At 34.9% G+C, this 15,165-nt stretch overlaps 1 protein-coding gene and 3 long non-coding RNA genes across 10 annotated transcripts in view; 2 read left to right on the forward strand and 2 right to left on the reverse strand.

The window, feature by feature from the left end:
- Positions 1-15,165, reverse strand: part of LOC127987724 (gastrula zinc finger protein XlCGF49.1-like) — a 198,857-nt gene that overhangs the window by 17,057 nt on the left and 166,635 nt on the right. The window contains exon 1 of one of the 2 annotated variants that reach the window (XM_052590116.1): positions 10,030-10,241. The exons of the other annotated variant lie outside the window; for it this stretch is intronic. Coding sequence (XP_052446076.1) covers positions 10,030-10,033 — 4 coding nt within the window. The 5' untranslated portion in view covers positions 10,034-10,241. Of the gene's footprint in view, positions 1-10,029; positions 10,242-15,165 lie in introns of those variants that run through there. 2 annotated transcript variants of the gene reach the window in all.
- On the forward strand, positions 309-5,248 carry LOC127987771 (uncharacterized). 6 transcript variants are annotated; one of them, XR_008161362.1, is made up of 9 exons: positions 309-383; positions 478-530; positions 996-1,330; positions 1,515-1,627; positions 2,559-2,667; positions 2,813-2,902; positions 3,017-3,080; positions 3,378-3,615; positions 3,683-5,248. It is a non-coding gene; the product is annotated as an uncharacterized LOC127987771 (long non-coding RNA). The 6 variants fall into 6 exon arrangements; XR_008161365.1 differs by having other exon boundaries at positions 363-383; positions 478-524; positions 1,260-1,330; XR_008161366.1 differs by having other exon boundaries at positions 369-383; positions 1,260-1,330.
- On the reverse strand, positions 6,455-9,410 carry LOC127987772 (uncharacterized). Its single transcript, XR_008161367.1, has 4 exons — positions 9,191-9,410; positions 8,550-8,884; positions 8,253-8,365; positions 6,455-7,296 (listed from the first exon to the last, which is right to left on the reverse strand). It is a non-coding gene; the product is annotated as an uncharacterized LOC127987772 (long non-coding RNA).
- LOC127987825 (uncharacterized) lies at positions 10,817-12,809 on the forward strand. The gene is made up of 3 exons (XR_008161443.1): positions 10,817-11,228; positions 12,011-12,045; positions 12,467-12,809. It is a non-coding gene; the product is annotated as an uncharacterized LOC127987825 (long non-coding RNA).

Genomic DNA, 15,165 nt, shown 5'->3' on the forward strand with positions numbered 1-15,165 from the left:
AGTGTCTTCTAAATCAATGAATGTCCCATATCTCGTTTTCTACTAATAATTGTAATGCTTTGAAAGGCTGAAAATTATAGTAATACAGAGCAGTCAAGGAAAACAATAAGTTACACGAATATTAGAGCAGATGGGCGAAAAAGGTCGTCATAGATCAAATCTGAACGTATAGATGAAAAGCGCTCTGAAAGCGCGTTCCCTCTCTGTTGTTCCTGCTATTGCCGTAATTATAGTAATACACGCGCATATAAATTTCACTCGCGGCTGGCTTGACGGTGTTTTTCTGAAGTGCGGCTGGCTTGACCGCAGTGTCGTTTGTCACTATCCATAAATACGACCCACACGAGCGTTCTCTAAATTAGCGCCCCTATTGGCAACAGGAGGTATGATAAATGAACTTTCGCCTAAATGCATTGTGGGTTTATTTTAACATGTTCGCTATTTGCGTTTTGAATTGTTTGATTTAAACTCTCCCAGATGTTCGTGGATTTTGATGATATGGATTTTAGATGACTTCGAGACATGTACAGGTAAGGTTTTCTCCCGTCTCATAAAGTAGTCGATCGTTTATGAATAATATGAGTTTTTATTTTCAAATCGATACTGGACATTGTATGTCCTATTAAACCAGTTTGACGTTCAAATCATTTAATCGAAATCTGCAGCTTTATAAAGTTAGTTTTCATTGTGATATTCGTTTGAAATTCGCCTGTGGTGGAAAGAGGTCATGTAAAAGTCGCGCATTTACCATGTTTTTACCATAGTAACATGTCGCTGAACCATGTCACGTGTTATAAAACCTCAGTAACCACAACTCAATGTATCTCCCGTCATAACTGTAGTTTTACTTTGGTATTTGTAGTATAAACACGTTACCATGCTTTTCACCACAGTAACTGTGCTTATTGTGTACTCTTTAGTTAAGTAACACATTTGCCATGCCTTTAATACCTTTTTGTAATGTAATTGTGATTCAGTGTTTTTTTTCTTTTCAGTTTTGCAGTTTCTTCATATCACATACATCTCCAGCTCCTACAACAACATTCAGTGTCCAGCAGCTCTTTATGATGCTCTCTCTCTCTCTCTCTCTCTCTCTCTCTCTTTCTCTCTCACTCTCTCTCTCTCTCTCATTTTCGTTTCCTATTTTTCTGAACTGTAATTCATAAATAAGTCACACATATTTTTCTTTCTTTCTCTTGTTCATCATGGCATATTTTCACAGCTCAGAATCAGATTTTGATCAGTTCTTGTATTAACAGGGAACTTGTACTCGAAGCTCAACTTGAAGAAGTTTCCAGTGAAGATGAAGTCCTTCAAAGGTTCGACACAGGTAATGTTGAAGATATGTAGTTATAACTGATTTACTTTAATTAATTTATCCTTACTTTATGTTAATAACCTTCCTTATAGTCCTTCCTTTCAAATATTTTGTTCACAGATCATTTCTAACACACTGTCTAAACATGTATGTATTAAAACAACAACAACAACTTGTTACTTTTTCTTTATTCCAGCTGAAAAGGAAGACCATGGGCCTGTCAAACCTTGTTTGTGGAGAGGGATGAATTTGACCATCTTGTGTGTTTACGGAGAAGACCAAAAGCTGCTAAGGCAGATATTTCCAGAGGTACGTCTGTGTTGATCTGAGCACCTCGACAGAACTTTACTGCAGTTACATTTTGCACCGAATTTTATGTTTTTTACTTTTTTAAATACCTCACGACCCCATCAGTACAAACCCTGTGCTATGTCAAAGTATTAATAATTCAAACAATTTCAGCAAATTCATATGATATTGTACAAGCGTACTCTCCAGCTTTTCCTCCTGCTGTCATTGACCATCGCCTCAGCTCTCATGCAGACTGTGTCCATTTTAAGTAGTCAGAGCGTTATATCCTAAAGTTTATATTGAGTCCACTGTATTCTTTATTAGCACCGTCTTAACCCGTTCTAACAGTACATGATATCTGTCCGCACCTCACAGTCTGCCTTTATTTCCATGTTGATTTTAATTGAACACGTCTGTTTAAAAGCAAGTCAGGAAATGCTGTGTAACTTGTCATGTGACACATCAGATCTTTAGTTAATTTGGCCAAATTAGATCATTTAAGGCTGTTCACACCAAGAATAGTAACTACAATAACTATTTTAGCATCCACACCAACATCAACCAATGATAAAGTTATGTTTATTAATATACACACTGCAGCGACGTTGATGTCTGCCACTTTAAATGATCAAGCTTTTGAAATGTGCATTTTGATTGGCTGTTTAATGTTCATCAGCTGGAAAATATATTCCACTGATGTTGTTCCTCTGTGTCATTAAGTATGGACTCATCCTTGGTATGAAGAGGTCTTTAAACTGCTTACAACAATCCTGCTGCATGTTATAGTGTAGAAAATAATTGAGAATAATATAGCTTGAAGATACAGCTTTCTTCCCTCTCATTTTGTTAAACTCAAACGCAAGATTTTGCCTTTCTTTGCTTGTTTGTCTTCATCTTAGTCCTTTACTCTCTCCACTCACTCACACATTCTCTCTTGCTCTGTTGTAAGGTACAAACAGAGCGGATGGTTGCATGATGGCCTCTTTCAGGTTTGTCAACTGAATGTCTACTAGTGTGGCTCAGCAAGTTCCTGTCATGATCAGCCCTCTCCAAGAAAGGTTTGTAGAAAATTGTAATCAATATTCATTTAATCCTCTAACCTGAATCTTTTGGTGAATTTACTTAATTATATCTGTCTTAATTCATATGTAATAAGCAATAGTAATTAAACATGGGGTTAATAGACATATTTTTGTTTTACAGCTGAAGAGCAAAAACACAAAGAACATCAGTCCTGTTGGGGATGAGGAATGAACATGGCTCTATTGTGCCCAAACAGAAAAGAGTGAAAAGGTGCTCATCCCCATTGATGTGTCTGTATTCAAGCAATGCATTAGTACAGCATATGATGTTGATCTCTATTCAAGTCAGCAATTATCATTTTTCACATATACATCTTTTTATAAGTCCTAGAATGAACAAATCATCAGGGCATCATTTCTGGAATTTGGGCAGAAAATGACTGAATATGGTGAGTACTGACACCTGCACCTGTATTCACCAAAACTATTTTTCTTATGGACTTACAGTTTTTGAAGGAGGATGAAGTCAGTTGATGGAGAAATGAAGAACGAGATGTGTTGTATATGAAGACTTCAGATGCAAAAGCCTTTAAGTTCTGTATGAAATGTTCTTCTAAGAAGAATTTTAGAAGAAAACTTCAGGTGGAACTTAGATGCCTTTGCATCTGAAGTCTTCATATGTACTATGAGTTTTCAATACATAACTGATTTGTTATGACTGTTTTTATTATTTTCTACTTGTACAGAAAGACTGCAGTAGAAGGAAAGCTGGTACTGAGAACATTTGTCTTCACTCCAGACTAAAGAGAAGCGGGTCTGAGGCCAGAGATGGAGGAGTCAATGGTCACCAAATGCAGCGCTGCAGCCTGAAACTGTGAAGACTGAATTCCCAAACAGCTGTGTGACTGCACAGATGTTACGGCCATAAAAGAAACTTCACAACTGAGAGCCCATACCTCCAACAACCTTCAACAGGAATCAATGGTATGTCCATTACAACAATTCTAAATAATAATAATATATAATTGACACAATGATTTTGTCTCTCCAGGACATCTACGCAAGGTTTTTCTTTTGTTGAGGACCGTCAGAGACTCCAGCCACACGAGCCATGGATTGCTCTCAACATCACCATCAGACTATCACAGAACCAGCACCAGCAGACTGCAAAACAAGTTCCTTCAACAGGCAATCAGACTGAACTGAACTCGTACCAGTAACACCACACACACACACACACACACACACACACACACACACATACACACACCAGCAGCCTCATACTGTGTGCACTGCACTCTATCAGCTACACTGACTGGACTCTGACTCACTATTATTCTGCAACCTGATATTCTGTTTGCACTAATTCATACTGTACTGAAAGTGAAAGTGACGTGACATACAGTCAAGTATGGTGACCCATACTCAGAATTTGTGCTCTGCATTTAACCCATCCGAAGTGCACACACACAGAGCAGTGAACACACACACACTGTGAACACACACCCGGAGCAGTGGGCAGAGGTATATCTACAGTATACAGTGATTGTTGTTAATTGTTTTCATTTTGTTCTCTCTGTATAGTATAGTATTGCACTATATTTTCTACCTGTATTGAGCTCTTATGTATACGGTTTATATTTTTGATACTGTATATGTGTTGCAAATATATTCAGTACTTGTCATGCTGCAGTTTGCAGAAAAGCATTTTACCACCTGTATACTTGCATTCATGGTATTGTGATAATAAAATGATTTGATTTGAATTGGTCACATGACTTGTTCATCAGTTGTATTGTTGTGCTGGATAACAATTGCAAATTGTTTATGACATTGAAGAAGATCATGATAGAGACATGGATTTGAAGAAAACCAGGAGAGCTCTGATGATGAGAAGGAAACTGGATGTGATTCTTTGGTGCTCAAGACATTTCACCATGCCTTCATCTGGGTTTCTTCATCTGATTAAAATAAAATGGTTTTAATGTAACCCATTTTTATTTCACTTGAATATAATTTGTCTTAATATGCTTCTTTATCTGTCTTTATGCTGCATCCTAGTAAAATATTGCGTATGGTGTTGGATAATCAAGTATGGTGAATATTCTGTACTAGAGATGGTTTTTTGGTAGATACACCATTTAATTTTGTAAACAACACATATAATCACCATGGTTGTTTTGATGAAGACATGAACATTTAGTAATATTAATGAAATTCAGTTAGATGAAGAGCTGCATTAGAAGAGACTGCATGGACTTCATGCACAACTGAAGGTGATGAATCAAGGAAAGATCAACATGAATCCTGTTCTGTATTATAATGAAGATGTTCATGCACATTACTGATGTCTAGCTCCTGAGCAGGACAAAGATGAGACATTCTTTACAGAGATTTATGAATTAGGTATTTTATATTATGATTCTTTAAATTGCATGAATTGTATGGAACCATAAACTGCACACTGTCACACATTGTCTTACTGAATGACACATTGGCCTTGTCTGATGAAATGTCAGAATATGTATTTGTTGTCTTTGTTTACTATTAGCACTGTATTATTGCTCTTGATCTTATGAAATAAATTGAGCTCTTTCCAAATGGGCACTTATGTTGATTTTCTGGTGTCTTAATTCTAAGATAACTATGACTTCCAACTTACATAATGGTATGCTTTTGAAAAGACAACCTACAAAATGTGTCTCAACAGTTTGTTGCCAATGATGAGAATAGAGCTGTGCATTTTTTTCCTGCCCTTCCATCCCCAGGGGCCCAGTAGAGTCCCCTTGAAGAGCAAAACAATTAACATTCTAAATGGCTGTAAATCAAAATCTGATTATAGTTTCAAAAAGAAAATTGGTAGGACAACTCATTATGCTATGTTTACTAAATAATGTTTGGCACAGCTTTCAAACATTCATAGAAAAGTGCTATACATGTGTTTATAAAAGTACTCTTAGTAAAATAAAAAATGTCAGCCTGCCTCTCACATATGTCATATAACTTTGCACAATAAACATGCTTAGATATCCCTTTGTTTAAAAAAAGAAGTATTTTTCACAATTTCATTATTAAACATTTTAAACTACATTGCCCATAAGCCTTAGCCATTCTATCGATGGAAAGTGAAAGTCATGGCGCTGTTTTTTGTAGTTCAATTAAGTTATGTTCAGGTTTAAGGTTAGGATCTCGGTAAAGAGGTAATTTCACAAAATATAGCAATGCACCATTGTTAACTGAAGGTACTATTGACGTAATAATTACAGCAAAATTTACTTTGCAACATTAAACGTTTTTTAATTTGGGCTAAAAGAAAGTCCAGTCACAGCGAGTCCTCGAGTGCCAAGTGGATTTCAAAGCCAATGAAAATCCAGTTGAGCAGAAGCGACACCCTTACTTGTCCATATACGGCCATTCATGACAGGCTTTTCCGGGTTCTTGTGGTGAATTTATTTTCACCCACTAAATATAAAACTAAAATGACGGATTTGCATTGTGGGGTAAACCTGATTCAGCAATAGATTTGTTGATTACAGTTATTTATTTTCAAACAAGGGCCTCATATTTGCGATTATACACATTCTTTACCCTAATATTAATGTACAATATTTAAGCTCAACATTTTTGCATATACTGTATGAAAAAATAATATTATATTTATATATTTATAGTGTATTAAATGTATACATTTAATCACTTGTGTGTTTTTTGGAGATGTATTTACAATCTTGCAATTTTTAGCTCTACCAGTTAAACTACAGAAAAAAAGGAAAATAATAATAAAAATAAATAAATAAATACAATTTAAAAAACACAGGGATAATTTTTTTTTAGTAATTTCCATATCAGTGTTTATTGATATGTCAAACTTTTCAGACAAACAATGCAAATAACACCATTCTTTCTCTCTAGTTTGTCACTATGAAGAAATAAAAACAAAAAAATAATATATTATTGTGAAATATAACAACTTTTAAAAATTACTGATTGATAAAGTAACTAATAGGTACAGACAGAATTATGTAATAGAAAATCCCTTTAAAACTAAATTGGCTAATATAAAAATATATATATAAAATAAAAAAAATGAATAAATAAATAAAAATTGTCAATTTGTTTGCAGAGAAGTTTATAAAATGCCAAATAATATTTTTACAAACCAGGAGTTGCAAGGCACCAGCTGAAATCATATTCTTTTCTTTCATTTAAAAGTGATTAACTAATTAGAAAAATATTGTTAAGACTAATATTTCACATGATTACCTCTTAATCTCCTGTAATCACTGATCGCTTCTGTTGTGAACATATGCAAGACAAACTAAAACGGTTATTAATAATTATATTTTATAAATCATTTTCAGCTGGAAAATGCATTTCTATCATTAAATGACCTTAAAGGTCACACACACACACACACACACATATATATATATATATATATATATATATATATATGGCATATAGAATACAGTAGGTGGGATGGTGATAGTGACAGGAGTGTTCACAGTAGAGATGGGAGTGTTGACTAGAGGAGAAATAATACAAGTAGACATGCTAACGACTGAGAGCAGATGTGCCACACAAGAGAGAGTGATGTGGATGCTTTTGGAAGGGCTGCTATTGTGGAGAGCTGATGGAGAAGGACTCAGTAATCTGTCAGAAATCCTGCAAGACAGGAAAAAATTGAATTTATAACATGATGAATAATTAAAACATTGACAACAAATGAAAGTGACGTGACATACAGCCAAGTATGGTGACCCATACTTAGAATTCTTGTTCTGCATTTAACCCATCCAAAGTGCACACACACAGCAGTGAACACACACACACGGAGCAGTGGGGATCATTTATGTTACGGTGCCCGGTGAGCAGTTGGGGGCAGCGCAAAAAAAGTCGTATTGCCGGGCCGAGACTCAAACCCACAACTTTATGGTTAAGAGTCAAACTTTCTAAGCACTAAGCCACGACTTCCCCCTAGCAACGGGCTAGTGGTTAAAGACAACATAACTGCAGCGTGTATAATAATAAACAGAACTTTATAATTTGTTGGTAGCGATGCTAAAATAGTCATTATAGTTATTGTTCTTGTTGTAAACACCTTTAAATGATCTAATTTGGTCAAATAAATTAAAGACCTGGGGCCGGTTGCATAAACTGCTTAAACTAATCTTTAAAAAAGTTAGCCATATAATTTGATTTACTCTAGACTTGTCATAATTGTTTAAAGTCAGTTACAAAAACATAGATTGGTCCAATTTTACTAAGAAATATGATTATCTCTTGGTTAACTGCTAGTTGGTCACAGTCTTAACATAATAGCTATGTTTACGCAACCGGCCCCTTTTGTGTCACATGACAAGTTACACAGCATTTCCTGACACAGTCTGCATGAGAGCTGAGGCGATGGTCAATGACAGCAGGAGGAAAAGCTGGAGAGTGCGCTTGTACAATATCATATGAATTTGCTGAAATTGTTTGAATTATTAATACTTTGACATAGCACAGGGTTTGTACTGATGGGGTCGTGAGGTATTTAAAAAAGTAAAAAACATAAAATTCGGTGCAAAATGTAACTGCAGTAAAGTTCTGTCGAGGTGCTCAGATCAACACAGACGTACCTCTGGAAATATCTGCCTTAGCAGCTTTTGGTCTTCTCCGTAAACACACAAGATGGTCAAATTCATCCCTCTCCACAAACAAGGTTTGACAGGCCCATGGTCTTCCTTTTCAGCTGGAATAAAGAAAAAGTAACAAGTTGTTGTTGTTGTTTTAATACATACATGTTTAGACAGTGTGTTAGAAATGATCTGTGAACAAAATATTTGAAAGGAAGGACTATAAGGAAGGTTATTAACATAAAGTAAGGATAAATTAATTAAAGTAAATCAGTTATAACTACATATCTTCAACATTACCTGTGTCGAACCTTTGAAGGACTTCATCTTCACTGGAAACTTCTTCAAGTTGAGCTTCGAGTACAAGTTCCCTGTTAATACAAGAACTGATCAAAATCTGATTCTGAGCTGTGAAAATATGCCATGATGAACAAGAGAAAGAAAGAAAAATATGTGTGACTTATTTATGAATTACAGTTCAGAAAAATAGGAAACGAAAATGAGAGAGAGAGAGAGAGTGAGAGAGAAAGAGAGAGAGAGAGAGAGAGAGAGAGAGAGAGCATCATAAAGAGCTGCTGGACACTGAATGTTGTTGTAGGAGCTGGAGATGTATGTGATATGAAGAAACTGCAAAACTGAAAAAAAAAAAAAACACTGAATCACAATTACATTACAAAAAGGTATTAAAGGCATGGCATTGTGGTTAATGATTTTTAACTACAAATACCACAGTAAAACAGTTATCATGGTAAAAAAAAAAATATGGTAAGTGTTGTGGTCACTGGTCATTTCAGATTCGTTGCGATTGCCACACATTCGTTCACTGGCATTCACAACATATTTGTAAAGAAAACGTCAAACTGCACTTACTTTGACATTAATTGCAGACAATCAGAACAGTACCTTAAAAAATAAACCATAAAATAAAATTGTTTACAAACCTGGACAACAACGCATGGTAAGATGTTGGGTCACGCCTCCTTTTTTTGGGTGGTAACGATGGTAACGACAGTCAAAGGTCATTTGATGACGACACACCCGACCAACGAGACTGTCGTAATACGGCCGCTAGAGGGCGCTTGATTTTAAAACGTAATAATAGGTCGTAATATGCTGCTTGCACAAACGACCTATGTGGTCGTTTTTAAGAGGAGGACAGTCTCTAAAATAAAGATGATTTTCAGCAGCTGATTATATTGATGAGCCTCAGAATATAAACACTCATTAAACACATTCAGGATCAGCAGCAGATCAGCTCACTTTATATGAAATATAATAATCTGAGTGCTTTCCACTAGTAAGACAGAGCTCTATTGAAAAACAAAAAAAACATAAGTGTTAAGGAACGCTAAATAACATTTAAATCGCATTAAGAAATCTTAGGAATTATTTCTATTAATTTTCCTCACAGATTCATACATTAGATTTTTGCTACACACACTACAATCATATTAACGAATGTACAGAAAACAAACACGGGAAGAATGTTAGCAAAATCGACCATGAATTTAAATGTTTAAAAAAAAGTTATATGGCGTTTTAGTGATTGATGAAAAAAGTATCTCGCGGGAGAACAATAAATAACACGTTTACATTAGCACTACTGCAATCATTGCTATAATTGTCACATGCTAAACATCTTACACACGATATATTTTTCTCCTCATGTAAAGTTACTCATTATCAAAAAGTTAGAATCATAGAAATTATATTAATTAGGTTACTTTCATTACATTTTAATAACCCAAAAAAACAGGTGCGAGCAAAGAGACGCGCTTACCCATTGTAGCTTCGCTTGTTTTCTGACGAACTACGGTGGACACACAGGGACAAAATAACAAGTGTATGCAATATTTTAACCACCAGGGGAGCACTCAAACACCATTTCGTTTAGTTTAAAGCCTAATTTCATGGATTTAAACACTGGATTATAATATATATTATCTTTTTGATTACGTTACATCAACAAATTAACAACGATGAAATTTGCAGCTATCACAACATCGTTTATTTTTATCCAGGCTTTAACAGCTTAGAGACGTACTGCAGATGAACAAGCACTCTTAAAAACACATCTTTTATATGTAAACGCAGACATCAGATAGACATCTCCGAGATGTACATGTGTGATTAGGGTGAGTGCTTTACTGTCAGGTGCTGGAGTTGAAATATGGTTGAAATAAGGTCAGTTGGGGTTTCAACGTTGAAACAACGTTGATTTAACGTTTAAAGCTGAATGGTTGAAAAACATCCAGCACATGACCAGCTTTCAATGTTGAAATATGGTTGAAATAATGTCAGTTGTGGTTTCAACGTTGAAACAACGTTGATTCAACGTTTAAAGATGAACTGTTGAAAAACTTCCAACACATGACCAACTTTTAACATTGAAATATGGTTGAAATAAGGTCAGTTGTTTTAATGAAACAACGTTAAAAATGTTTAATGCTAAATGGTAGAAAAAGGTTAACAAACATTTAAATTATTTATATTAAATTATTTAAATTAATTAATTTATTATTTTAATAGCATTTTAAAATATTTTAGTCATGATACCTATTCTAAAATCTAAAGGTATATGTTAAATATGATCATCATTAACAACAATAAAACTATATACATTTCGCTGCTTTATCACACTGAAACAACTCCCATTGGTAGTTTTATTTTATTACTTCTATCATGATTGGTTAATCTGGCTGTCATTCAGGAAACTGGACAATGAATCGGTTCGCACCTTTCTACATTTAAAAATATGACCATTATTGTCGTCTTTCTGTGAGTGAGGCGGCTAACTGTGAGCTGCTGCTCGTTATAACTGACTGCTCGGTCGGTCCCGAATTATTTCATATTTGCCTGTACATTTTTTATTTATTTTGAGCGAATTTGAGTCGTGACATGTCAATGGAGAACAAAAACTGTGAACAAAAGAAGGGTCAGGTGTTCTGCGAGGTCCTGAAAACATCCTGGCAAAATGAGGTAAGAAAATCGCTAACGTTATCTTTTTTATCTTTTGAAAATAGTAAAGTATTACCAGAGTTTACAAATGGGTAGTTTAAAGGACATGTAACCTGCAGATAAATAAATACCCGTGTGCCTATTTTTGCATTGCTTTATCACAGCTGATCAAGTTAGATGCTCAGCTAATGTGTTGCTGGTAAGTTATGTGTTAATGTCTGTCTTTTAGAGATTTTCCCATATTTTCCTGATATGAATCCCATGCATTAGGTGTGTTATATATGTTTGTATTCTTATAATAGTTTCAAAGTGTTTTCTGAAACATATAAGTGCAAATGTCAGTATTTAAATAATATAATTTTAATGAATTAATGAAAATGAATAAATAAAAAAAGGATTGTTTAAAGCCATGGTTCTCAAAGTGTCAGGCCCCCTCTAACGTTAGTTGTTATGCAGGTTATTCAACTAATAATTTCATTTACCTGTGTGTGTAAGCACAGTTGTAGTGTTAATGTTCAAACTGTATTTACCATGGTAAAGTGTCTGACAACAATAAATATTCTTATTAGAATAAAACTGCCTCATTTTTTAACTGTAGAGCTGTAGCTGAATAGTTTGGCCTACTACGCTGCTGAAATGTAATGTTGGTCATTATGGTGCAACTTAATATTTAATAACAAATATTTTCTGAAGTGGTACTTGGTATAAAAAGTTTGAGAACCAGTGGTTTAAAGAAATGGTATAATATGAAATCCTGCTTTTTAAGAACTTTTCAGTAAACCATTTCTTCTTTCCCCTTGTAGAGTCATCAAGGATCCAGTTTATTCTTGAAACATTGGTAAGAAATTGTTCTTCTGCTACATTGCACTGTCACTTCTGCTAGAGATGCTTTGACCTTTTGTGATAGGTTTTGATTGTGCTTAGTTTAATAAAAATGTACTGAATTTGATTTGACTTGTTTTACTACACTGTATTGCTAGTGTTCTGATTAAAACAGTGTAACTGGGGGCTCTGAAAACACTGCTTGTGAATAATTTGTTAATATTGTACATTTTCATCTGAATACATTAAATAAGTGTTTAATGAATAGTGTTGTCCACTTTGTTTCCAACCTCACTGTTACTGAACTGTAAAGTGAAAATATTGTGTGATTTATTTTGCATTCAGTTTTCAGTTAAATATATTTCACAATATCAAAGTTATTGTGAAACATTGTGAACATACCTAAACTCACTGGTTAAATCTTATGTGCCCTCCAGAAGTTTGCCCTCTGCAAGTGAACGACGCCTTGTGGTGCCATCCCAAAGAGGTTCAAAATCACTCTCACGGACCTTTTCCTGGACTGTGTCCAGCTGCTGGAATCACCTCCCAATCTCAATCCGAACTGAGTGTTTACTCATTTTCAAGAAACATCTTAAGACTCATCTTTTTCACCAGAACTTAACCAACTAATGCTAGCACTTTTCCTTCTTTTCTTGTCTTTCATATAAAAAAAAAAACCTGGCTATGCGTTCTGTACTAGACTAACTGAGACTTGTCATAGCACTTGTATCCTGTTGTTGTTCGTTTGTACACCTGACTGCTTCTGTTGTTCTCATTTGTAAGTCGCTTTGGATAAAATCGTCTGTTAAATAATTAAATGTATTTTACAAAAACCTTTAAATATTATTGTATTTGGATTGTTCTACTACATGTTTTTAGCATTACCTCCATGCATACTCTGCATAATAAAGTGTGGGATTATTTTCATCTGTTTTATACAGTATGTTTCCAAAATTAAACTGCTGTTTGACAATTTTGAGCATGTGGTCGTTTATTGAAGTTGTTTGTAAAGCCATTGCTGCCAGTCATTAGATTTTTAGCCTTGCATGTACCGTGTTGATCTAAATGCCTATAGGATCTAGGTGCATTTATACACGGTGCATGGTACGACGGGGAAACAACATCGTGTTATCAACGTTGATTAACTTTTCAAAATCAACACCTCATTCAGCTTTCATCCCAGGTCTGCAGCATGACCCTAATTCACCCATAATGCAGGTAAGACGGTGAAACAGCGTCGCGTATTCAACGGTGAATCCACGTCGTGATTTCAACGTTGATCCAATTTGCAAAATCGAAAGGTTATTCAACGTTGATTCAACGTCGGGATTTCAACGGTGAATCAGCGTCATGATTTTAACCGTGCATCAACTTCACGATTTCAACGTTGATCCAATTTGCAAAATCGAAAGGTTATTCAATGTTGATTCAACCATGGTACCTGACATTGTTTATTTCATTTTTGTTTACGTAATTTCTTAACGTTTTGAAATGCCAAATGCATCTCCAATTATACGATTACCCTTGAGACGAAGCACCAGATGGGACCCTGGGAATCCTGTATAGGATGAATACTGGTTTACATTTCTGAAGATTTATGAATTTATTTATTTTTTTGTTCAGATTAACAAAAATAATGAACACCCCACCCTTTTTACATGTCCATATATCATTTTTAAGGACAATAGCTAACATGACTGCACAACAGGCAAAGACCAAATTAGTATGTTTTTCACAAAGGTAAAATCAAGAACAGATTCAACTTAAACTTTATGACAAAAATCTAGAGAAAGTGGAATGTTTTAAATATCTCGGGATATGGTTTGACAAAAAGCTAAAATGGAAAATACATATTGAGAATGTTGTTAAAAAATGTAAAAGAATACTAAATGTAATAAGATGTCTGAGAGGTAGAGAGTGGGGAGCAAGTAGGACTTCATTGAAAGCAGTATATATTGGTTTAATTAGGTCAGTTATTGATTATGGATGTACAATTTACCAGGATGCATCAAGAACATTATTAAAAAGGTTGGATGTGATTCAAAGTCAGGCGTTGAGACTCTGTTGTGGTGCTTATAAAACAACTCCAGTAGCAGCATTACAAGTAGAGATGAATGAGATGCCTTTGGATATTAGAAGAAATCAGATAGCAATAACGTATTGGGCAAATCTAAAAGGGCATAAAGAAAGTCATCCGACTCAGAAGGTGTTACAACCTTGTCAAGAAAAAGAAAGACGACTGAGTGAGAGCTTTGGTTGGGTAATAGGTGATGCAGTCAATGAGATAGGGATAGGAGATATGACGATAAGCCCCATTGTGCCTTTATCCAATGTTCCTCCTTGGCTATTAGGGGAATTAAAGGTAGATATGCACCTTTTAGAGTTTAAAAAACAGAGTAGTATTGACAGGAGTGAAGTTAGTAGATACCTAGGGGAGAGGTATTCGATGTTTATTAAGATATATACAGATGCATCAAAAACAGATGATAATCGAGTAGGAGCTGCATTTATTATACCAGAATTAAATGTTATGTTAAACAAGAGAGTAAATGATAAATTGTCAGTGTTTACAGGAGAAATGTTGGCCATTCTCTTAGCACTTGAATGGGTAGAAAATAGTAAAACAAGGAAAGTGTTGATTGGATCAGATTCAAGCAGTGCATTAAATAGTTTTAAGAACATGCAGTCGGACGTGAGGCAGGACATTATGTTGGAAATAGCCCAAACTGTTTGCAGAATTAAAAGAGTAGGAGTAATAGTAAAATTCATATGGATTCCAGCTCATATAGGGGTAGACGGAAATGAGTTGGCAGACAAATATGCAAAAAATGCAACCAAAAAAACAGAGATAGATATGGTAATAAATTATAGTAAGGCGGAGGTTAAAAGTATAATCAAAGAAGAAATGAGGAAGAAGTGGCAGGAAAAGTGGAATATGGAAACAAAAGCGAGAATGTACTACAATATCCAGAAGAAGGTAGGAGGAATGAGAGAAAATAATAGGAATAAAAAAGAAGAGGACATTATATCGAGAATGAGATTTGGACATACTGGTTTAAATAGTACGCTTAAAATAATAGGGAAACATGAAAGTGGGATGTGTGAGGTCTGTAATATTAGTGAAACCATAGAACAT

The sequence above is a fragment of the Carassius gibelio genome, chromosome B22 (assembly GCF_023724105.1).
Source record: "Carassius gibelio isolate Cgi1373 ecotype wild population from Czech Republic chromosome B22, carGib1.2-hapl.c, whole genome shotgun sequence".
NCBI lineage: Eukaryota > Metazoa > Chordata > Actinopteri > Cypriniformes > Cyprinidae > Carassius > Carassius gibelio.